The sequence below is a fragment of the Balaenoptera borealis genome (assembly GCF_965194805.1).
Source record: "Balaenoptera borealis genome assembly, chromosome: X".
In the NCBI taxonomy this organism is placed as follows: Eukaryota; Metazoa; Chordata; class Mammalia; order Artiodactyla; family Balaenopteridae; genus Balaenoptera; species Balaenoptera borealis.
The window spans coordinates 8,269,244-8,293,948 of record NC_138881.1 but is presented as its reverse complement, the minus strand read 5'-3'; the positions used below and the strand labels follow the sequence as shown (position 1 = coordinate 8,293,948).

At 43.9% G+C, this 24,705-nt stretch overlaps 1 protein-coding gene and 1 long non-coding RNA gene across 7 annotated transcripts in view; one reads left to right on the top strand and one right to left on the bottom strand.

Moving 5' to 3' along the window:
- The window catches only part of LOC309620024, a 335,464-nt gene that overhangs the window by 143,065 nt on the left and 167,694 nt on the right, over positions 1-24,705 (bottom strand). The gene's annotated exons all lie outside the window — the stretch shown is intronic.
- Positions 1-24,705, top strand: part of MID1 (midline 1) — a 397,732-nt gene that overhangs the window by 246,004 nt on the left and 127,023 nt on the right. For 5 of the 6 annotated variants that reach the window (XM_082375673.1, XM_082375669.1, XM_082375671.1 and 2 more), the window contains exon 2: positions 9,490-10,205. In XM_082375673.1, coding sequence (XP_082231799.1) covers positions 9,546-10,205 — 660 coding nt within the window. In that variant the 5' untranslated portion in view covers positions 9,490-9,545. The remainder of the gene's footprint in view (positions 1-9,489; positions 10,206-24,705) is intronic. The other variant, XM_082375672.1, reaches the window with a different exon arrangement.

Sequence of the window (24,705 nt, the reverse complement as noted above, 5' to 3'; positions counted from 1 at the left end):
AAATGAGCATGTTCCAGACAGATGTGGAAGGACAGGAAAGGGTTTGTGAACAGTTTAATTCAATTTGCATGAATTCCACCAGGTGGGTGTTGGGTGAAATTAAGAGTCTTTCCTGGTTCTCAGTTCAGGTATCAGGTAAAACATTTGAACTTCAGCACTCCTTAGAATACAGATGAAATGACAAGCGATTAAAAATATCTCTTGTACTCATTAGTTATTTTCAAACTTGAGGCTAGTGCCTCCGTGCTGATATGCTTGTCCCTTTTTTTCCCCATCAGTCCCTCTGGTCTCCTACAACTTGGTTGGCAGAAATTTTTTACTCGTCTCTCATAATGAATGAAGTGAATGAATTTGAGTGTGCTGATGGTCGGAGGTCAACAACAGTGATATTTCAGAGGCATTACCTATAGAATGTTACGGGATCACTTCTTTTTTCACCTGTTCCTATTCCATGTGTTATTTATACTGTTGCTTTAAGAGCCCTTTTGCATTTTGACTGTTCTCTGCCGTAATTTGGGGTGGGATATAGCCTATGTGGTGGTTTCAATTTCTAGTCTTTCAGAATGCCATTAAATTTAATTGACTCTCCCTTGCCCCTCTTTCCATCATCCCATGGCTCTGTTTTATTGTGCATTTACTGACTCACCTGCTTCTCAAATCAGCCAGGATACTAATCAGTAAAGTTAGCATTCTGGTAGTATTTTTATTGTGTGGTTTTTATAACTCAAAGTTAAATACTAAACCAGGGTTGAATGTGCAGACATTGAGTGCTTGTATTATGTTGTTTTTTTAAAAATAAATTTACTTATTTATTTGTTTTTGTTTTGGGCTGTGTTGGGTCTTCGTTGCTGCGCGGGGGCTTTCTATAGTTGCGGCGAGCGGGGAGCTACTCTTCGTTGTAGTGCGCGGACTTCTCATTGTGGTGGCTTCTCTTGTTGCGGAGCACGGGTTCTAGGCGCGCGGGCTTCAGTAGTTGTGGCACGTGGGCTCAGTAGTTGTGGCTCGTGGGCTCTAGAGCACAGGCTCAGTAGTTGTGGCGCACGGGCTTAGTTGCTCCGCGGCATGTGGGATCTTCCCCGGCCAGGGCTTGAACCCGTGTCCCCTGTATTGGCAGGTGGATTCTTAGCCACTGTGCCACCAGGGAAGCCCTATTCTGTTTTTTAAAATACTCGATTTCTGGTGAATTCATCTGGGGCGTAGCACCCAGTTTTTACTGAGTTTCTGTTAGGTCATGTTTGGGGTTTGGAGATTATATTTTTCTGAGATGAGACCACGTCCTTTCTGAGTTTAGTCTCTGTTGCAAACCCTGCCTCACCAACTGAGGTTCAATTCCAGTGTTTCCCAGTTCCCAAGTATTTAGTCCTCTGACAGTCTGTATTTCTGCCGATCCAAGACAAAAACATTGTTCCACAGTCCTTAAAAAAAAATACTCCACCTGTGGCTCTGTAATAGAGATAATCTCATAGCAAAAATCCAGACGGCAGTTAAGTCCACTCAACCTGAATTACTCATGTGAGGAGAGAGGGTAGGAAATTGACTTGATCCTGTTTCTGAAATTTAAAAGAATTCTTAAAGAATTAAACGTATGCATAGCATTTCTGACGCTGTCTCATTTTCACAACACTTTTAGGAATTGCTTTTACGAAACCATTTTTATGGGGCTTGGTGTAACGTGCAGTTTTGACGGTGTTTGCAATCTCAGTTATGTTTTGGTAAAACGTATGTTTTGGTTAACATCCAGCTTAGTTTCCATACTCCAGAGGATGTGGGGGGGGGGGGGAAGGGAGGAAGTCCTTGGGAATCACCCGGGCAGCGGCTGAGAGCCACCTGATATCGACAGTTGACCACAGGCCACCCAGTGTCGGTATCCAAGTTTATTCCTTGGTCCAGTGACATTAATTTCCCTCATAGCGATGGTTTCCAGAGCTTACAAAGTGAGGGACTGAAAGTAAAATTATAGGTGGCTAGAATGCATGTTCTTTTTCATATACTCCCAATTAGAAAAATTAATATTGTTGATGGAGACATGACATAGAATACATTGTAGGGAAGCAGTGAGAGATGGATTTACCTTATGATTAAAACGTCAACGTCTCCATTAAGAGAAATTTGGAATAAAAAAACGCAGGGATGACCTGCTGACAATTGAATATCTCCTTATCCTAGTTGGGTGATTGAATTCATAGAATGCACTTGGTCTGGAGATTTGTAATCCTTGGTCACTTCTTGATTATATGGGTAAAATTTCCATGCTACTGGGGTTTTGAACTGGAAAGTCTGCTCACTGACTTTGACCATGGATTAAACCTTGCAAAGCATGCCATCCTCACAGGGGTCCTAGATGTTTCTTCAAGATGCAGGTTATCTTCATTAAGTCATAGCAGAAGTCAGGAGAGACTCCAAGCAATAAAGTTGTGCAATTCTAAAATGAGCTACCGAGCAGGATGGTGGCAAGGGTTGTGACAGCATAGGCAGGGGGTTAAATGTTTTCTCTGCATTGACTTGTCAGGTGAATAGTTTTGCCTTTTACTTCAAAGGAGGGGGCAAAAAAGATGAATCCAAGAGATATGAACACAGATATGAACCCTCTTAACTTCCATCTCCCTGGCCTATCATAGTGATCCATAAGGGCACCCATCCTGAGTTCAGCCATCTCCCTTCTCTAGCCTAAACCCTACATCTGAACTCTTTAAGTCCCAATGTCCTTCCTTTTCCACTGGGAACTTTCTCCTCCAGTTTGTTTCCTTCCGTATCCTGTACCTTGGACAAAAGAAAGCCCTTCTCCCTCCGGGAAAGTCCTCCTCCTGGGATGAGTGCTAGCTCAGGATGATGGTACCTAGAGCCCAGAGGGAGCAAGGGGGCATCTGCCCAGGCAGCTGGATCAGCCAGATCACCTTCACCATCACCTGGGTGCCAAGGTGCTGTCACCCCTCCAGCCCTCACCGCTAGCTCTCCCGCAGTCTTTCTGTTGGTCTCAAGTTTTGACTATGAATGTTACCTCCATATGAGATTCGTGTTTGTGCTCACACATGCCTGCCTGTATCGGTCCCAGAGCTAATCTGATTCTATTGAGTGAATGATGAAAGAAGATGACTCATATAACTTTAAACCTGAGTCTCATTACTGATCACTCTGTTGTGTACTAAGAAATACTATTTTCAAATAAATATTTTAGTTATTTTGTGAATAGGGTAGTTATTTTGTTTTGTGTTTTTCAGCTAAAAGCTTTACTTGGCTAATTGTAAACATGTCAGACATGTCACACTATTTAGAGCCATCTTTTAAAACATTTCTTCTTTGTTTAGTATGAAATCCCCAAATACAATAGTGGCCAGGGCTCTTTGGGCTTCTAGGCGGTTCGGCTGTCATTTTAAAAAAACAAGAAAATGAACATGAAACCAAAAAAAAAAAAAAACAAGGGTGAAAATGATTTGTGCTAGGAAGAAAAGCAAGGGCAATTGCTAAGAGCAGAAAATGGTCCCATTTACTGGGTCTGTGGTACAGGAGGTGAGTGATAGGGAGTAAGGTTAAAGAAGCAGTTTGGGAGAAAGTTGGGCAAGGCTTTGAAAAAGGAGATCAGATGTCAGGACTCATACTTTGGGCAGCAGGGAGCTGCTCAGTGTTTTGAGCCTTTAAGAGAAGTGACCAGAAAAAGTTATGATGCCGGAAGCATGTTGCAAAGATGAAACTGAAAGACGAAAGATTGGAGGTAATAAATCAAATTAGGGGATATTTTTGTGTGGGTTTTTTTTTGGTTTTTGTTTGTTCATTTGTTTTTGGCAGTAGTCTTGGAATGCAGTAAAGATCTAGATCAACACAGAGGCGGTGAGAACAGAGAAACCAGTCAAAGAACTACTAAGGTTTGACATTTACGTGTCTTGGCTAATGGTTTGGATTTGGGGGAAGGAGAGTGTACAGTTTCCAATTGATTCTGTAACAAATTACCACAAACTTGATGGCTTTAAACAGCACTGGGGGTCATCAGTCTGACACTGGTCTCACTGGGCTATCATCAAGGTATCTGCAGGGCTGTATTCCTTTTGGAGACTCTAGAGGATAATCTGTTTTTCTACCTTCTCTAGCTTCTGGAGGCTTCTCATATTCCTTGGCTTGTGGCCTCCTTCTATATTCAAAGCCAGCAGTAGCTTGTCAAGTCTTTTTCACATGGCATCATCTGACTACTCTTTCGCCTTCCATTTCCATATTTAAAGACCCTCGTGATTACATTGAGTCCACCTGGATGATCCAGGCTAATCCCCTTGTCTCAAGGTCAGCTGCTTGACAACCTTAAATCCATCTGCAACCTGAACTCCCCTTTGCCTTGGAACGTAAAACATCCACAGGTGTCAGGTATTAGGATGTGGCCAGCCTTGTGGGGGGGGGCCGTTATTCTGCCTGCCCCAGAAAGGGAGGAGTAGAAAATAAGGCGGGTCTCTGACTTGTGCCGATCAGGAGAACGGAAGCACCATGAGGAGATACCAGGAGGCCTGGAAGGCAGATGGGTTTGGGAGGGAAGCAGATGAGTCCCATGAGATGCACGCTCTGAGTTGAAGGGCTTACGGTAAGCGAAGCAAAGTACTGTCAGTGCTGAACTGGGATTCTGAAAAGAGATGGCGCTGCAAGACATGAGCCTAGGCGTCAGAGAAGGCAGTACGTGGATCAGCCTGGATGGCTATTTGATGGAAGGCTGGCTGGCCCTTTCGAAAACACCTAGGCTTTGCTTAGCTGGAGGAGAGAGAGGAAAATCAGAAAAGCCCGATCTCAGTGCTACACAGAATGAGGGGTGGGAGTGGAGGTAAAGGAGCAAGGGAGAGGTGTGGAAAATAAATATCCATTTACTCAGTTCCCATTTTAAAGAAGTGCGTTCCTTCGAAGTCTTGAATCTATAAGAAAGTTTCTTGAAAAGGTGTCTGGTGCCCAGTGCTTCCCAGGATCGAGAGCTTAACTGCATCCTGTGACCAAAGACTTTGCTGCTGAGGGATGTGATTGGAGTGAATTGGAGGGAACATCTGCGGACACTCACCCAGAGACACACAGCTAATAGCAGAGCTGCAGATCATCCTGCATTATCTGGCCACCCACGCAACTGTCTCCTTTCATTCACTGTTCTGTGCCCTGTTCTGAACCTCAAACGGTGGATGAGTAGAGGTGTGAGCTGCGAATTGTTTCCGTCCCCAGTTTGTTGCAAGGCTTCCCATGATGACCGACATCCTCCTCTGAATGAGAACCAATCAGCCCATTCAGAAAAATGTTGAGCTATAGCATTTCCTGACAATGATATGCACGTGTGATTTCCTTCCATTGTAGTGAAAGCTAAGAATCTCTCTCTCTCTCTCTCTCTCTCTCTCTCTCTCTCTCTCTCTATCTCTCTATCTCTATCTCTCTATCTCTATCTCTCTCTCTCTCTTAATCGGAGGCCTGGAAATTAAATTACAGGAGTTCAGAAAAGAAAAAGATAACATTTGGCACACAGTCTGCCCCTACTCTCACACCTCTATGTGCTTGGTGAAACCCCTGTTCATCTTTAAAACCCACTTGCATGTTGCCCTCCTTCAGGAAGCTTCCCCATTCTCTTCTCCCCCAGTCTTTGGCGCGGGTCTTTTGTCATGTTGGAAAACCATTTGTTTGTATGTTCTCTCCCCTGATAGACCATAAGATCGCTGTGAGGAGGCGGGGCAGGTGTTACCATTGCTTGTCCCAGGACTCAGCACCTAGAGGGACTTCAGTATTTGGTGAAAGAATGAGTGGCATTTTCATTTCTCAAAAAAAGATTTTAAAGAAAGCTAGAAAATAAACCATGCTATTTTTTTTTAAGGTGGGAAAATGGCGTGCCTGCTTAGTAGTAATTTATTGTTGAGTAGTTTAACAAGAATATCGCTACCATGGCAAAATCTGGATAAAAGTAGTAAAAATGAGATCCGCTGTAGATATCAAATCAAAATCCCTTCCTTTCTGGCAGCACAGAGGCCAAAGGTTCAGAAAATTGGCTGAACCTCACTTTGCATCTCGATATTTTGTCATCACTTAATATAATTAACCAACATTTACAGCGTAGACACTTGCATAAAGCGCCACGCCAAGTGCTAGGGCAATAAAAGAAAAAAGGTCCAGTTCTGAGCAGCTGCTATTAAATCATTCTTACGTAAATTGCCCCTGAGCACTTGACTCACATCGTGTCCATTGATGTCAGGGTGAAATCCCATCGCATGGCATTTCCCGTTAGCACTCGAAACTTGTACATGCTTGTCGAAGTCTTACTCTCCCAGTGTGGCCATTGTTGCCTGCACAGCATTTTATTCATACTTCTTTGAGAGTGCTTTTCATTTCTCTTTTTGGCTGGCTGGACATGTTCCTCTCTTCTGAAACATGGGTCAGCAGAATAAGATCCGCACGCCAAATCCAGCTTGCTACCTGCTTTTGTAAATACAGTTCCATCGGACAGCCACGATCTTTCATTTCTGTAGTGTGTATGACTGCTTTTGCGTGCTGCAGTGGCAAAATTGAGTAGTTGCAACAGAGACTGTCTGGCCTGCAATGCCAAAAATATTTACTGTCTTGGCCTTGGTAGAAAAACTTTGCTGACCTCTGTTCTCATATTTTTGAGAGATTCTTGAAAGCAAGGGTTATGTTTTATTCTTTTTGGTTTCGTCCCCAACATCAGTACTTTGTATTAACTCAACCAACGAATGTCCGAGTCTTACTGTGTGCGAGGCGGTGTTCCCGGTGCTGGCTGTACATCCTTCAAAGAGCAAAGTCAAGTCTCTGCTCTCGTAGAGCTGATATTCTAATGCTGGGGCCATGGGGAGAGACGGAGCAGTGAACAAACTAATAGACTATGTCGGCGATGAACGTCATAGAAGAAAACAAACCGAGACGGGGGAAAAAGGGTTGCCGCGATGGGTGGCTGGGTGGGTGGTCGTGGTGGTCTTAGGGGAATTGCTTTCATGTGGGTTCACAGAGAAGGTGACATCGGAGCAGAGAGTCACTCCAACGACCTTGCCAAGGGGAGACAGGACGTGCGTGGCGTGCTTGAGGAATCACAAGGAGACCATGTGCCCAGAGCAGAACAAGGCGTAGCATGGGAGGAAATGAGGTCACTGTCTGAGTCTGTGTTTTCTGGGGCTGGTTTTATTCTGGTGAATTTCTCCCTGAGTGAGATGGGAAACCCCTGGAGGGTAGAGCAGAGGCGAGGCAGGCTCTGTCGTGTTTTAACAGGCTCTGGCTTCTGAATGGAGGATAGGCTATGGGGGGGCGGGCAAGAGTGAGCAGAAGCCAGGAGACCATTAGAAAAAATACTGCGATCATCCAGGTAGGAGAGGATGTTTGTTGGCTTGGTCCATGATCATAGAAAGGGGATGAGGAGGAGGCCAGAATCTGGCTTCTCGAGCCAGCTCAGTGCCTGGCATTCGGTAAATGTCTCTTGAATAAAATGTCAGCATTTCCATCGGGGTCGGCAGTGTAATCGCCTCTAGAAATTCTGATTGCTCCGCTCCGGGATGGAATTCTGGCACCTGCCGAAAAATACAATCGTCAAAACTCTCCAGACATAGTTGAGGCTCAGCCCCCTGTTGAGATCCATCGGTAGGTGTTTTTGTTTCACCTGAGAACGAAGCAGACCACAGGGGCTACCTTTTTCCTTTACACGCTTCTGATGGGAAGTGAGAAGAAATTTGATGTAGAGAGAATTCTGTTTTTCCATGATGAACCAAAATGATGATTAATGGGTAAAACCTTTCCATTTCTTCCAAGCTATCTGTAGGAAGGGTTGGCCGGGAACAAGCGGGGATGGTAAGTTTCTCACAACAGCAGCCCTGGGGTTTCCATTGTAGGTTGTGGAAAGATGAGAAAGCTTTAATATTTCAAATCTCAGCTGCCCATTTATCCTTTCTTATGTAGTTAGCAAGATGAGCATTAGTTTAACCAAAGCACCCCATGGTATTTCTGAGGGATGCTATTTCAGAGAGGGTCAGGGCATTCTAGAAATTGCGAATTTTGTAAATAAATGGAGGTGTGAATACAGAAAGGCTGACTGTCAGAATCACTAAGCATAGCTTTGGATGTGAAGCCTTCCTATGAATCAGGCTGAGAAAACCCCCCCGGAGTGTGATTTGAACCTTGCATCTACTGGGTGAACTGCACGATTCTCCCACAGCCCTCAGTGGGCTGCATCTGATATGCCCGTCACCGTTGCGCAGACCTCTGCTAATGGCCTTGAAAGGGAGAAGGTTCAAAGAGGCTTGGTTCCCAGGCCTGCTAATGAGCATAAGGCCTCTTCCCTCTTAATGAGCAGGGGTTTATGTGGGATTCTTCGCCCTCCCGTTTTGGAAGGGGAGGCAGGCGAGAGTTCACAAAAGCAGCGAGTCTTCCCGGCAAGGGGAGCGTGCAGCTGGGCCACCCGAAGGCCGCCTGGAGCAACAAAGCTGCCGGAGGTCGTGCCCGGGCCAACGTGGCTCTGAGTGTGAGGCTGGACCTCCTGCTAGCCTGGCCTGTCGCTGGCGACAGTGACAAGCCCTTGATGGGAGATTTCAGGCCGGGAGGGCTGTGCAGGGTCCGTCGGCAGCCCTTGTAAATCTCCTCGGACGAGTGCGACTACCTTCAACTGCTTTCTCAACTGTAATCGTCCCCACTGTTACAGCTTAGCAAATGAATATTGTAGCCACGAAAATCCTTGTTCTAATGAACTATGTCGTTATTAGTCATTGGTCCCCAAGCTCACCGCAGCCGCTGAAAAGGCCCCCAGATATTTTTCTTTGCTTCCCTCTGCCCACCCACGTCCCACCGCTGGATTAAACAATAGAATTATTCAGAAGAGTAACAAACGCCTGCCAGAAACGTTGCCTCTATCAGAGTCATCTTTGTGAAAGTCACTGTTTTTTCTCAGGAATGTATTTTGGAAACTGACATCCCCTGCTGAAGCATTATCATTACCCCTGAAATCATGTGTTTGATTTCATACACATTTCATGCCCATTTCTACAGTAAGTGCCTTTCTCCTTCTCTGAAGCCTGGTTCGGTATCACAGAGTAGAGGCCCTTAAAACACATATACTTAACCTGTAAGTTCACAAATTCAAAGTTATGAAAGACTCCATAGTTCATTAATTAATATTTCTACATTTTCATTTTCAACGCAAGGAAAACTTGGCCGTGACACAGTAGGATTATTGTGATTAGATATGGAAATTACAGTTTCAAGAACTTGCCAGTTTGGAGTGAGATCCTTTAAAGAACAAAATTGCAAAAAAAAAAAAAAAAAAAAATGCTGCTTTCAGTGACGGGAACCTTGAGGAAATGTTAGCTGGTCTGCTGGCTTAGGGTGTTTCCCCACACCCCGCATTTCCCCAGTGAATAGAGAGAGAATTATTTGGAATGTACACACATTTACCCTTCCGTGACCTGTGTTGGGAATTATTCTGAGATGTGTTCAAAGCTGACAGCCCCCCATGGCTGACCCCCTCGCGCCTAATCAAATCTTACGTTCTGTTTCCAGATAGCTGATCAGCTTCCTTGGATTTTGCTGATGACCCAGGAGAGCTTTGCCTGAAGATGGAAACACTGGAGTCGGAGCTGACCTGCCCTATTTGTCTGGAGCTCTTTGAGGACCCTCTCCTGCTCCCCTGTGCACACAGCCTCTGCTTCAGCTGCGCCCACCGCATCCTGGTGTCACACTGCGCCACCAACGAGTCCGTGGAGTCCGTCACTGCCTTCCAGTGCCCCACCTGCCGACATGTCATCACGCTCAGCCAGCGAGGTCTAGACGGGCTCAAGCGCAACGTCACCCTGCAGAACATCATCGACAGGTTCCAGAAAGCTTCGGTGAGCGGGCCCAATTCCCCCAGCGAGACCCGCCGGGAGCGGCCGTTCGACGCCAACAGCATGACTTCGGCCGAGAAAGTCCTCTGCCAGTTCTGTGACCAGGATCCTGCCCAAGACGCCGTGAAGACCTGTGTCACTTGTGAAGTGTCCTACTGTGACGAGTGCCTGAAAGCCACTCACCCGAACAAGAAGCCCTTCACAGGCCACCGTCTGATTGAGCCCATCCCGGACTCGCATATCCGGGGGCTGATGTGCCTGGAGCACGAGGTTGAGAAGGTGAATATGTACTGCGTGACCGATGACCAGTTAATCTGTGCCTTGTGTAAACTGGTCGGGCGGCACCGAGACCATCAGGTGGCAGCTTTGAGTGAGCGCTATGACAAATTGAAGGTTAGTCCGATCCGCCTTAAGCCAAACCCCTTTCTGCCAGCAAATGTCATGGAAAGAAAAAGTATATTCACTGCTAGCTACGTGGCAGGTGAAGGTTTTCTCTTCGCCTTTGTTATCTGATTCGTTATAGCACGTCCTTTTGGCAGCCTAGCCATGTTACACAATAAGGGTATCTTGGAAAAGTTGACTGCTGCTTGTAATGTTAGCGTTGTCAAGGTGAGGGCGAATTCGGAAAAATCTGGATCATTTTCAATCCTTGCAGTTGAGAGAGAGCGAGAGAGAGAGAGAGGGAGCGAGAGAGCGAGCGTGCGCGCGTGAGAAGGAATGGCAGATGAAATCTGGGTTTGGGCATTTTGGGGGCGTTTATTTTCCTTACTCATCAGGGAAAACTCATTTCACTTGCATCGTACCTGTATCTAGTTACTGCCCAAACAGAAGAATAGAAGGAGGAATGCCTATAGCAAATGTGGGACTTTAGAGGACATGTGACCTTTTATTCCTTGTGTAAATGATATCCAGCGTATTGGTGAACTAGAGTGTCCCGATCGTCTCGGGTTTCACGAAAGAATTCCTTTTCGTGGAGGCTTTTTATGCCATAAGGTTACAGGCAAGAATGTTTGAACTTCACTTTTAACATGAATTAGGAACCAAACTCCACCTCAGGGAATGATAATTAATATGACTATACATCAGATTTTAAAAATCACTCTCTAAATATGGAGAGAAGGCACCAGGGAAGAAATAAGCCAGGCCTCCAGGTGTCTGTTCATCTGCGGGCGATGGCGGGTCTAATTATTGCAAACTCAGCCGAGAGAGTTTGCTCTGATCATGAGACGCTCTGTCTACTCTGTTCACCAGCTAATTTTAGATAACAAGATGCCAATTAAAAGGAAAGGAAGTATAAATTAAGAGCTTTGCGTAAATATATATTGAAGTCCTTCCTCTCAGGACAAACACACACTGTGTTGTTGAGCAAACAAAATGAATCACATGATCAAAGGTATTACCGCTCAGAGCTCATCATCACGTCTCACAAATGGTTCCTATCACTTCTCCTCAGCGCTGATGGGGGCTTGTGTTTACCAGGACCACGTCGTTTATTTGGGGGATGCTGGGATGAACGGACCACATCTGTGATTTGGTTTGGCTATTTCTTGGTACGCTGAGGGAGTTTGGCATGCCGAAGTGAATCCTTGCTTCCAAACGTCACTTGGGGAACAAAAGCATCACCTGGGCAGCATGCCTCACTCAAAGTGAGGTGACTAGTATAAAACCATCTTTAGGGAGCTGAGCCAGAGGATGGAGGTGATACAGACAAGGGAAGACAGACGCTGACTGGTTTTCTAGTGTCGTGCACGAAGGTAGCCAAAAACACACCTCCAGAGTTCTTAATAGCAAAGGCAGTGCGTGTGTGAATTGTGCTGCTAAAACAAATTCTTCAGAAATTGCTGTGGCTATCAAATTTTAGAAACCAAGGTGATCCCTCCATCCTTTTTTGGTGGGGGGACAGAATGTTTAGGATGATTGAACATAGGTGTTTTTTTTCCTTTTTTAAAAAATTGAAGTATAGTTGATTTACAATGTTGTGTTAGTTTCAGATGCACAGCAGAGTGATTCAGTGATATATATTCTTTTTCAGATTCTTTTCCCTTTTAGGTTAATACAGAATATCGAGTAGAGTTCCTGGTGCTATACAGTACGTCCTTGTTGGTTACCTATTTTATATATTGTAGTGTGTATATGTTAATCCCAAACTCCTCATTTATCATCCCCCCATGACCGCCTTTCCCCTTTGGTAACCATAAGTTGGCTTTCAAGGACCTAGGTGTTTTTCTTGCCGAAACATAAAGCTGCCAGATCGGTATTTTTTTCAAAAAATGTTCCTTTAATTGGCTTGACACTGTGTGTAATGACCATTTGTCAAAGCACCACAATGAGGTTCCATATTCAGCAGCTCCCAGACTTGATATTTAAACCTGACCCTTGAGTTCTTCTCATGACTTGTGTACCGTCACAGAGGAGTTCTTAGTTATTTACATCTCCAAATTTAAGAGGTGACACTTACATGCCCTAGCCCTTTTTGTGATGAAAATGAAACTCTTCAATTATGAGCCCTGCACACTTGTCTAATCAAGCCAGTGGGTTAGCGGTCATTTATACTGTCACCGGGAGGGCCTGAGAATTAATGATCTACTGGATTTTATCTTCTAATTCCAGAAATATAAGCATATAAACAGCACCCAGTGCACCAAAACACATTTATAGCCGCTCAACAAAATATGCTTATAAGCATTTATTTACAGCCATTTCACAAAATGTGCATATGAACATTTAAACAAATAACATGCTAGCGTAGCCTGTTTGTTCTAAAACATGCCACTTAGGTTAGAATTTTTAAAAAATCATAGAATAGATGACATTTGGGTGTCTGGCACTTCAAACCCTAAGTACAATATAAACATTGAATTTTTGAAGAAAGTAATAGCATACTGAAAGGACCAAAACCAAGAAAGGGTATTTTTGTTAATTACTTTGATCTGAAAAAAGTAAATGTGTTTTTTTTTTCCTTTTGGTTTATTAACCATTTTTTTAACGTCTTTATTGGAGTATAATTGCTTTACGATGTTGTGTTAGTTTCTGCTGTATAACAGAGTGAATCAGTTATATGTATACATATGTCCTCATATCCCCTCCCTCTTGCGTCTCCCTCCCACCCTCCCTATCCCACCCCTCTAGGTGGTCACAAAGCACGGAGCTGATCTCCCTGTGCTATGCGGCTGCTTCCCACTAGCTATCTATTTGACATTGGGTAGTGTATATATGTCCATGCCACTGTCTCACTTCGTCCCAGCTTACCCTTCCCCCTCCCCGTGTCCTCAAGTCCATTCTCTACGTCTGCCTCTTTATTCCTGTCCTGCCCCTAGGTTCATCAGGTAAATGTGTTCTTTTAGTGTATTTTCCTGAGGCTTTAGCATCTCGTACAGAAATGGATTTGTGATGATGTGGAAACACAAAGCATGTAGGAATTTGAGGATGCTTTCATTGATAAAATGATAGATTTGTTTCACTTATTTGAATATGTAAGCATTCAGGTGTCTGCTGTTTGAAAATGTTTTTTTTTTTACTTCTGTTAGTAAAAGTCCATTATTTGAAGAGGGGGAATTCTGCAGTGATTATGAAGAATAATTATTTCTTGCAATAACACTCAACTTTGAGGGACATTTTTTACTCACATGAGCTCTCAGTATACGTGTGTTGATATAGAGGATTGGAATATACTTTTGTACATTACACCTTTTTTTCTAGACACAAAAGGAAAAAAACATTTAAAAATTCCAGCATGTAGAATTCATGCAAGCAAAATCTTTCACATCATTTGAAATAGCATGAGGAATCTAATGCTTTCAGAGACTATGCATTGGGAAGTACTCTTAAAATATTGAAGCAAAGAGAAAATTAAACCAGCACTTCCTGAACTCTGTTCTAAGATAAAAAGAGAAAAGTCTTCCCGACAAATGCATAAGTCTCTAAATGGAGCATATCATAATGTGCACCTTTTCACATCGTTTTGACTGAATTTTAAGAAGCCTCTCAGTCCTCCAAACTTGGATCAAAAGTTTGATTTGCGAACCACATAACATGTAAGAGAATTTAATAGAACGCATTCCGGAGTTTTCAAGGAATTACGATGCAGTAATTTCTTTTCCTCTGTTCCAGCATACAGTGTTGCAGCTCTTGTTTCTTTCCTCTAGTTACACCTATAAAAATACACAAACCAAGAAAAATTGACCTTTCCTTGCCCTTCAATTTCAGCATAGTCCGACTTCAAGTCAGCTGAAGCTGAAGTTCCAAATCATTGTTTTGCTTTTCTGACTCTAATTGGCCTTCTGTTGGCCGAGGGAGTTTATTTGTAAAATACCCCTTTCAATGGATCATCCCGTTATAATTTTATAATAGTTTGATAAAGCTTCCAATTAAATCTCAGCCTTCCTCTGTAGCCCTTCTCATCTGGAGGTGAAGACATGGGATTTCACTCTTCAGCTTCATTTATAGATCATAAGGGTCTATATTTTTTAAAGTCTTGTACTTTATTTGCCATTGGGGAAGTTGTAAGTAGAAACTGAGCTAGACTTTTTCCTTTCTCCTTAGAGCTTCTATAGCTTGTTTCTTCTCTGAAAATAGTAGCCGGTTTAGTGCAGGTTCCAGTGAAAGGTGTGTGTGTGTGTGTGTGTGTGTGTGTGTGTGTGTGTGTGTGTGTGTGTGTGTGTGTGTGTGTGTGTGTGTGTTGCGTACATATGTGGATAGAGGCCAGGGTTGCTACATCCTACAGGGTGCAGGATGGGCGCTCCCACATAGAGTTGTCTGGTCCCAAATCTCAATAGTGCCCAGGTTGAGAAACCTTCATCTGTGAGAATTTAGTGTTTGTCACCGTATGAATTTGCCATGACTGCCACAACAAGGGACCACAAACTAGGTGGCCTAAAGGAAAGAAATGTATTGTCTTACAGTTCTGGGGTCCAGAGGTGCTAAATCAAGGTGTCAGCAGAGTTGATTCCTTTTGAGGGCTGTGAGGGAAGAATGGATTCCAGGTGTCTCTCCTTGGGTTGTAGGTGGCTATCTTCTCCCTGTGTCTCTTCACATGGCATTCTCCCGGTGTGCTTGTCTTTGTGTTCAGATTTCCCCTTCTTGGCGTAATTTTTTTTTTTTCTGGCCGTACATTATGTTTTATCCAGCTGGATGTGAATGATTATTTTGGTCTGTATTGCATTTCATTGGTTTAAATTTAATGGTGTGAATTTTGATAAACTAGATCTCAAATACTTGTAGAAAGCTCACCTTTGTTTTATGCTCCTATGTGATGGACACTTGATAGACCCATTATACCTACCATTTCCTTTATCCTCCCATTAACCGTATCTGACATATGGGTTTTTAAAATTTATTTATTTATTTATTTATTTATTTATTTATTTATTTATTTATTTATTTATTTATTTATTTATTTATGGCTGCGTTGGGTGTCTGTTGCTGCACGCGGGCTTTCTCTAGTTGCGGCGAGCGGGATCTACTCTTCGTTGTGGTGTGCGGGCTTCTCATTGTGGTGGCTTCTCTTGTTGCAGAGCACGGGCTCTAGGCGCGCGGGCTTCAGTAATTGTGGCACGCGGGCTTCAGTAGTTGTGGCACGTGGGCTCAGTAGCTGTGGCTTGTGGGCTCTAGAGCGCAGGCTCAGTAGTTGTGGCGCATGGGCTTAGTTGCTCCGCGGCATGTGGGATCTTCCCGGACCAGGGCTTGAACCCATGTCCCCTGCATTGGCAGGCAGATTCTTAACCACTGCGCCACCAGGGAAGCCCTGACATATGGGGTTTTTTGAGAGGTCACGCAAAAGTAAGTTAATGTATGCTGCATAAATGAAGGCAATATGAACAGAAACAGTCTCTCTCCTTCACAGAGCTTAAAGTTTAGCAGAGAGTGCCGGTGGGTAAACATTTTCTCTGGTGGTGGTGGAAGGAGGCACGCTGCCCAAAGCAGGGACGACACCAACCCCAGACCTGAGAGATGGAGAAAGGCTTCCTGGAATAAGGGCCATTACACCTACCATCGCCAAGCTGTTTGTTAGAGAAAACAATGTTGAATTTACTAGATGTCCGTAGATTGTTTGGTATCATTCTTTTTTTATTTTTCCCACTTACCATAGATTGTTTGGTATCAGTCATTCTTTTTTATTTTTCCCAGTTACCACATCCCTTGTGCAACCCCTGTATCTTTTTTCAGACTAGTTCACAGTAATTCTAGGCTAGATTTTAATCTAACATGTAGATATACCTTATGACATTCTGTCACACGATGCCACTGGGGATATGTGAACGTCAGACACATGTCTTCCAAAATGTTTTGGTTATATGAGGTCTCACCAGTTCCAACTGGCCCCTTCAAATTGTGATTCTGCTTGTATTTATTTCATGGGAACATTTCTTTAGTCTGCAATATATTTTTTAAAACTTCCCATGTGACGAAATACAGTTTCCAAATATTTGTCAAATATGTTAAATCTATATTTTAATTTTCTTAGTTGGGTACAAAAACTATTTATGATCTATGGAGTAAAAGAAAACATCTCTAAGGATATGTTCTTAACAGTAAGTTTAAGGCTCCATCTTTCTCCTCTCTCCTTCTCATCTGCCTATTCCCCCTGAGGAGTCCCCTCTCCCTCCTTCAACTGCGGATAGGAATGTCTTATTGCCTGATGATTTATTGTTATTGGAATCATTTTTGAGAAGCTCAGAGAGTTCTGGGATATGCACAGACAAGTACGCAAGGTACCTTTTAGTCACATGGCTGTGGAAACAAATGTAGTTTTTGAACGTGTTGCTTAGCTTAAGTTCCTCTGTAAAACAGGGCTAATAATGTACTTACTTGCGTAGAATCATGGAAAAACAAGATAAAATGTTTCACGTAAACCCTCAGCCTTGCGCCTGGCAATATATTATAACGTAAAAATACTGTAAGAAACCAGGGGGTTAGAATGGCATGATGGTTAAGGTGTGGAATTTGGAGGCAGACCACCTGCCAATTATTATTTTTTCTTTTTTCTTTTTAAATTTTTATTTATTTATTTTTGGCTGTGTTGGGTCTTTGTTGCTGTGCGTGGGCTTTCTCTAGTGGTGGCGAGTGGGAGCTACTCTTCGTTGCGCTGAGCGGGCTTCTCATTGCGGTGGCTTCTCTTGTTGTGGAGCACAGGCTCTAGGTGTGCGGGCTTCAGTAGTTGTGGCATATGGGCTCAGTAGTTGTGGCACGGGCTCAGTAGTTGTGGCACACGGGCTCAGTAGTTGTGGCGCACGGACTTAGTTGCTCCGCGGCATGCGGGATCTTCCCGGACCAGGGCTCGAACCCGTGTCCCCTGCACTGGCAGGTGGATTCTTAACCACTGTGCCACCAGGGAAGCCCTGCCAATTATTTTTTAACCAGTGCTTGTCTTATTTGCGTGTGAGGTAAGAGTCCACGTTGTTGCTTTCATGGGCTTTGTAGTTCTGTGTCTCAAGCACCTGGCGAAGGGCGGGGGCATGACAGTGAGTAAATGCTTGTTGATGGACAGGTGCGGGATTGATGGATTAGAGGCGTGTTTTGGGATTCGGAGGAGGAAAAGCCAACTCTGGGTTTGAGTAGACAAGAAACTGTGCTTCAGGGTGGTGGGCTTTAAGCCACCTTGACAGATGGGTGGATTATGCATCAAAGAAGAAGAGCAAGGCGTTCCTCAGGAGTGAGGCCAGCAGAGACCTGTTGGCAGGAATCCGCAAGACAGCTTAGGGATTCTAGACAATGCTGGCTAGAGCCCAGGGTGCTGATGGAGCGGCCAGGAGGGAGGATGTCGGAAGAGTCTTGTTGGGGGAAGAGTTTGAGTCTTTGAGGGCCAGGTTAAGGGTTTGGGGCATTTTTCCTCTTCTTTATAGCATAACACTGAAGGAGTTTTGTTTTTGTGAGAGAGGCTGATGTCATGTAGATTTTCTGAAGGCAAGGTCAAATGAGGATATCAGAAAGATTAGGGTCATTGTGTCCACAGAAGAAACAGAAGGGGGAAAAGATGTTCACATTACTTTAGATGTTGTGGTCTCTTTTTTAATATGCAAAGTCAAGTAGTGTCATAGGTCAAAACCTCCCACACTCAACAGAAACATGCAAATAGGTGAGTCAGTATCTTGTCCTTGAAGACCAAGGATAAATAGGAGTGGTCATTGATGAGTGGCTCTTGGGTCCAGACATAAATGTGATTCTTTTCCTGCTTCCCTAGTGCAGCGACATACTGGTGACCACGTGTGCTTATTTCTTCTGGCTTTTTGATCCACTTATAAGGAGTTTGCTGTTCAAGCCTCTGAATGCCTACCACAGACTTCAGGAATGTTTTAGAGCCAGATGCAACCTTGAAGGTCATATTCTTTCATCTCCATTGTGCAGATGAGGAAATTGGGGCTGACAGTGGTAAGAGGGGTGACCCCACATCACCTGGGGAGAGGACTTTGAACTAGGACTAGAACACAGTTCCCCTGCTGCCCAGTTGTTCTGTGTCTCTTCAGCTACTTCTTCTCCAGCTAACAGTGCATTGCCTTTCAAGTGGTTCCTTTGAGGTTTGGAGACTTAACTCAGTGATTTTACACACACAGCTGGCCGGGCTGTAGGCCACCATCATGGATGGTGGTTGATGCCTCTAGGGTCACCAAAAAAGCTGCCTTAAGATATCTCCATGCCAACATTTTCTCCAGTTGAGCCAGCGTAGACTGGGTTGTCTTGAAGGGCCAGATCTCATGCCAGGAGCTGAGTTCACACAGATGGCCCCCAGATGACCTTGGGGACACCTCAGAGGAAAGGAGATACTCGTGTGGAAACTAATGAATTGTCCTTGCAGCTTCCATGGGCTCACCGATTTCCCTCATAGGGTAATTTTTTCCTGAATGTCTTAATATATAGTTAACTGCTTAATTTTATTTAAATATATAAAGTGGGTAAATGTTAAGTGAGGAGTATCTATTTGTGCATGGTGTTTGAATTTAAGTTGAAAAGTTTTGAAAGAACACGATTCGTCTTGATCAGTTACAAAGTTAAAGCTAGCAGGATTTGCTGAAATTACATTAACTAAATATTTCATTTTTTAAGGCTGTGATATTCAGAATTCTCTTTCATTCTCTATCATTGACAAATCATAAATTAGGTTCTTCTTAGAAAGGCTGGCAAATTTTTTGACACTGGATAGGTAAAATAATAAAGAGGACACAAGTGGCCTGAGGAAGTGAATGTAGCTAAAGATTGGATATATTCTCAGTATGTGACATTCTGGAAAAATCTGATAAAACTATCAATACACTTACAAAATCCACTTAAAACTTAATTCACTTTATGTTTTAGACTTTTGGGCAGGATACTTAAGGACTTTGCCTACCCATGAGGATAGCTTTTAAGCTGACAGAGGAGAATACATTTTGCATTTCTCATCAAAAAAGAAAATGCTTGTAAAGTGCCTAGCCTTGTGATTGGCACATAGTAAGCGTTCCATGAACATGAGGTATTATTATATCTGGGCATTTACTGTTATAATAAAGGCTTCATTGGTGTAATCCAATCGTGGATTTCCTGACAGTATCATAAATTACTCAGTGGTTATAGGGTCTATTTGTGTTTCTGGCTGACATGGGAAATTTTGAACAACCCTCTGGGGAATTATAATTGGGTGGAAACTTTGATTTGTCCTTCTTTTTAAACCAAGCTAAGTAGTAAAATGGACTTTTAAGAAGCAGTGAGCGGTGGACTGAAAGAAATGGCTTTACAAACAAGCACCATTTTGAAGTCCAGGGGGACGAGCTAGTCTTTCATGTTCCTGGTTTATCGGATGGAATCAGCACCCCAGGTGTTGACAGAGGACCTCCAGCTGTTTCCGAGGAAAGAGAAGCTGGCATTCGGGTTTATGCCATGACTGTCACATTTCGACACAGATAAGACAGATGAGACAAATATAGGTGACATGACAGGCGGGCAGCCTGGACCAATCACAAGCTCAGTTGTCCAGCTTTCCTTTTTGTTGTAGATTGCCTTGGGTGTGTGAACGAAGGATGGAGCAAGGCGGCCCTGGGCTCTGCATTAGCAGCTGTCTCCCTTAGAATAGGAAGAAGGAGGGGTTTCGGTATTGGATGGGGCTGGGGGAGGAGGAAAGCTCTGAAGCGACGGAGCTTGCAGACGGAGGGGGAGGCCTTCAGCCCCTCCACTGTAGCGGCCCTGGGTGTCCTGTGCCATTGCCGCAGAATGGATAGAGCAACGTGGCCATCATCTCCCTCCTCCCTTGTATCTCCTTTACTGCTTGTTGGGGAGAACAGTCAGGCAAATAACAGGTTTTATTCATGGGGGTAGATTGGCTTCTTATTACTGAAACGATATGGAAAGCCTGAAAATCTTTTACCCCCTTTGTGTCTTTATAAATGATCTTCTTCCCCATCTGCTTTGTCAAATCCTGCTTTGAAAGAAAGAAAGAGAGAGAGAGGAGAGGAGAGAAGAAAAGAAAAAAGAAAAGAAAAGAGGGGCTTCCCTGATGGCACAGTGGTTAAGAATCCGCCTGCCAATGCAGGGGACACGGGTTCGAGCCCTGGTCCAGGAAGATCCCACATGCGGTGGAGCAACTAAGCCCGTGCGCCACAACTACTGAGCCTGCGCGCTAGAGCCCGTGAGCCACAGCTACTGAGCCCGCATGCCACAACTACCGAAGCCCACGTGCCTAGAGCCCGTGCTCCGCAACAAGAGAAGCCACCGCAATGAGAAGCCCGCGCACGGCAATGAAGCGTGACCCCCGCTCGCCACAGCTAGAGAAAACCCGCACGCAGCAACGAAGACCCAACGCAGCCAAAAATAAATATAAATAAATAAATAAATTTATAAAAAGAAAAGGACCCATATTTATTCACCTGAAGGATATTTGTGTTTAGGTAATGAGATAAGCCCTGGATAAACTCTGGGAATGCAGAAATGAGTCACAAAGACACGTCGTTGCTTTCATGGTCTAGACATAATTATAACATGTGATAAGAGTATAGAAAAGGGCTATGTAAAGAGTCCATGAAACTCAATCCATGAGATAGTTTTTAATATGACTTATAGTCCAAAATTGCTGACTGAGGTGTTGCTCTCTGGAAATTGCCTAATTCCAAAAGCTGAAGGGAAAACACATGTCCTCTCTGAACACTGCTTTTCCTTGACAACAGTGACATTCGCACCACGCATCCCTTTGGAGTGGCAATCAGGGCAACATAGGAGGACTCCAGTCCGTGAAAAAATCTGGGCCGGACCCTTTCTTATTAAAGGTCCTCTGATCACGGGCTGAACTGCCAGCGGTTCTCACGTGCTTTCCTCAGAGGTCTCCGTTTCCTTCCTGACCGGGGCTCATAGGTCGGGTCCATATCCAGGCAAGGGAGCAGTTTATGTCATTTCCACTGTGGAAGGACCCATCTCTAGGAAGACGCCGTGAGAGGCCACTGGAGGAAAAGCTGCTGTGTGACCAAGCCAGCTGGGGAGCTGGCTTTATCTGTTAGGGAATTTGTACGAACTTAGGTGTTAGGATGAACATCCTGGCCTGGTAGAGAGGTTTATTTCTCGGTCCTCTGACCCTTTCTGTGGCTGTCCAGAGCTCAGCTGCTCTTCGTTGGTGGCGTCAGATTTAAGGCCGAGAGGAGTGAAACGGGCAGGCTTTCCAACTCATGCTCAGTGTGGCCTATCGCTTCTGGAAGATCGAGGAGACCCAAGGTCCCCGTACAAACTTCACCCAGGAGGGAAGTGCTTTCCTTGTCCCTGGATTGCTGAATAAAGCACTCGAGAGTCCCGGCCGACCAGGATCTCACCCATTTATAGTGTTCAGCTCGTCAAATAAAGTGGTTCCAGTTTCTCTTTTATTCTAGAAATTCATCTCGAAACGTATTAGGCAAGGCCATCACGCTGCCTTTGTACCTCTCGAAACGTATTAGGCAAGGCCATCACGCTGCCTTTGTACCTCTAGAAAACAGTCCTGTAGGTCAGGGCTGTGGGGTGGTAAGGGAGGGAGATTTCTCTTTCAAGATGCTGCTTGAAGTTGTTTTCAGATGTGGTTCAAGGGTATTTGCTTATTCAACACTGAGAACCAGCTATTACCGAGAGGAATAACTAGCATTTGTAAATCTCCAGATTGACAGTTTGCAAAGCACTTTCAAGTATTATTTGATCCTTGGAACAACCATGTATCCCCTGCAAAAATATAGGAATGATAATACCTGCTCATTAGGGATCTTGGGAGGATTAAATGAGATAATATAGGTCTAAGTGTCTAGCTCAGTGTCTAGTGGCTGGGGGAAGCTGGGTAAATAGGAACCTCCTTAATCACTTGGAACGTGAGGTCATGGAAATTAAATAGCATTAACTATGGTTAGAGAAATCCGAGTTTGGGGGTTCAGACCCAGGGACCCCATCCTGCCCCGAACTAATCATCACCTATGATTAAGGCAGAAAGAACTATGGCCCAAACATGCCACACTTCAAAAAAGTAATGAGAAGGAAAAAGAGCTTGGGTGATGGAGAGACAAAGTGCTTTTGCCTTAACTTCTGACACAAGGGCTCCCTGGACTAAGCAAAGAAATTTCCTTTAAAGTTTGAAGCTGATCTGTTTTCCATTCTAATATAAATAATGGAGTAAAAATACAAAAATGAAATACGGAAACCCATGTGGAATAATTTTTATTTACTTACAGTAATGTTGAATTATTCAATATTCACTGGCTACTCTATACATTAGTGTTAAATGAAGGAATGAATGAATATCTGATGATCCCTAAATTCATGCCATCACTTGAAATGTGATGATTTATTTGCCGTGGTTAAAAATGTAAATTTAGCATCTTGGTCTATGAGTTTGACATTTCAAATCTCTTAAGAGACCTAAATGAATTCTTATTCATATTTAGTTATTTTTGGCGAAGTATGTACACAAGTGAAAATGGTCACCACGTGTTAGTCAATAAAAAGGTTTGGGGTCTGTTATCCATTCCCCTCTCTAGGATTGCTTATCAGTCAGAATTGTAGGTTTACATTAGTTTCTTAGACCAGAACGTCTCAAATATAAATGTACACAGGAAGTACTTGGGGGTCTTATTAAAATGCAGGTTCTGATTCAGCAGGTCTGAGACAGGCTTGGAGTCTGATTTCAACTTGTGCCCTGGCCTTGCCATTTTAAATTTGTGTGAACTTAGGTTAAGGAAAAAAAACCACAACTAACTTCTCCAAGACTTAGGTGTTCAACGGTGCAACAGAGGTATAATTGAGGATTAAACCCGGTAATGCTTGACCCTTAGGAAGCCCAAGGTTCCTCTCTCCATTGCTATTCTCCCCTGAAGGCTTCCACCCCACCCCCCAACTTATTTGCAAATTATAAGCCTTCTCTGTAGTTATAAAAACATTCTAGATTCTTCTAAGAAGTTAGACAATGTAAAGTTGATATAAATCAAAGTGGGTAGTCTTCCTCCTCAAGCCTTCTACCTCTTCCTCTACTAACTCCAGTTGATTCTTAAAGGACTAACTCTAGGCTAACCGAGGACTACTCTAGGTTTGCTTTTCATAAAATTCTCTAGTCTCAGACATGCCATTTTGTCTTTACTACCCCTTCAGAATTACACTGCATTCCGTATTATTTTATAAACATTTCTGGGTTCAAGCCTTCCAGCCCCAACCATGTGTTCATTTCTCAAGCTCAGCGCCTGTATCTCATAGTTCTTTGGTATCTGATTATTCATTTTTCGGTGACTAGAGCATTTCTAAAAGCTACAAGGTGTTTTATCAGTAGTAAATACTTGTAGAAACAAATGGAACAGCCCGTAATAATTTAATCAGATGATACAGTACAATTTGCCCATCAGGTAAAAAAGGAAAATTGTAGGCCACCAGCCATTGTTTTGAACTTTGAATACATAAGCAAGCAAAATATTGCCTTTTAGGTCTCTGCATTCATTTCTGAATCGACAAATTGCTCCCCAGTGATTTCTTTTGAGAAAGTATTATAGAGAGACCATTCGATTTTTAAAGACTTTAGTTCAGACAGAGGTGATGAAATATTTGTCATTCACAAGGGGCAGGATAAAATAATACTATATACACACACACACATATATATATGTGTGTGTGTATATAGTATGCATATTTTTTTATGTATATTAGTTTGTTCCCTGCTGCCTCAGAACAGTTATCTTTAATTCCCCTTTGAGGCAGGATGGTAAGAAATCATGAAGACCTTAGGGGGTAAACTTAGCAGCACACAATTGCCTTATTATGACAACCTGAAGGGCGAGGGGTATCTAGTGGATCAAGGCCGGAATGCTGCTCAACATCCTGGATGCACAAGACAGCCCCCCTGGCAGAGAATCACGCGGCTCCAGATGTCAGTGGTGCCAAGGCTGGGATACCTGTAATTAACCAAAGCATCTTTGCCGGCAGTGCAAAGGGGGAAAGCTCAGTTTCACTCTCAGAGGCGTTGACTTGTTTGTGTGACCTCCAAAACCAAATCTGTTTTGAGACTAGAAAGCCCAGCCCTTGCAGAGTCCCCTCCCACCATCTGTGGACGCCCTGAGCGGCAGGCTGGCGGCCGCCCCAAGGCTGTGCACGGCAAGTTTCCTGCACCCCAGGCCCCCGCCCTGTCTTGAGCAGTCTGGGCCCGCCCATGCCGTCCTCCAGGCTGTTTCAGCAATGTCTCAACCTCCAAAGGCTTCTTAAATATTCTTTAATCCCTTCCCCAAATGTGACTTAGGCGCACTTGATATTATCTCCTATCCCCCAGATTTCCTAGCTGTGGCAGTTCACGTTCAGGACTACCTTCCAGGGGTAGCTGTCTCCCAAAGGAACTGTTTATATGTATATAGCTCTGCATGTGTATCTGTGCAGAGCTGTAGATTCTCAGCAACTCAAGTCGGAGACTTGGAATGGCATAAATCAGATGTGAGTCTTCAGTGCTGAG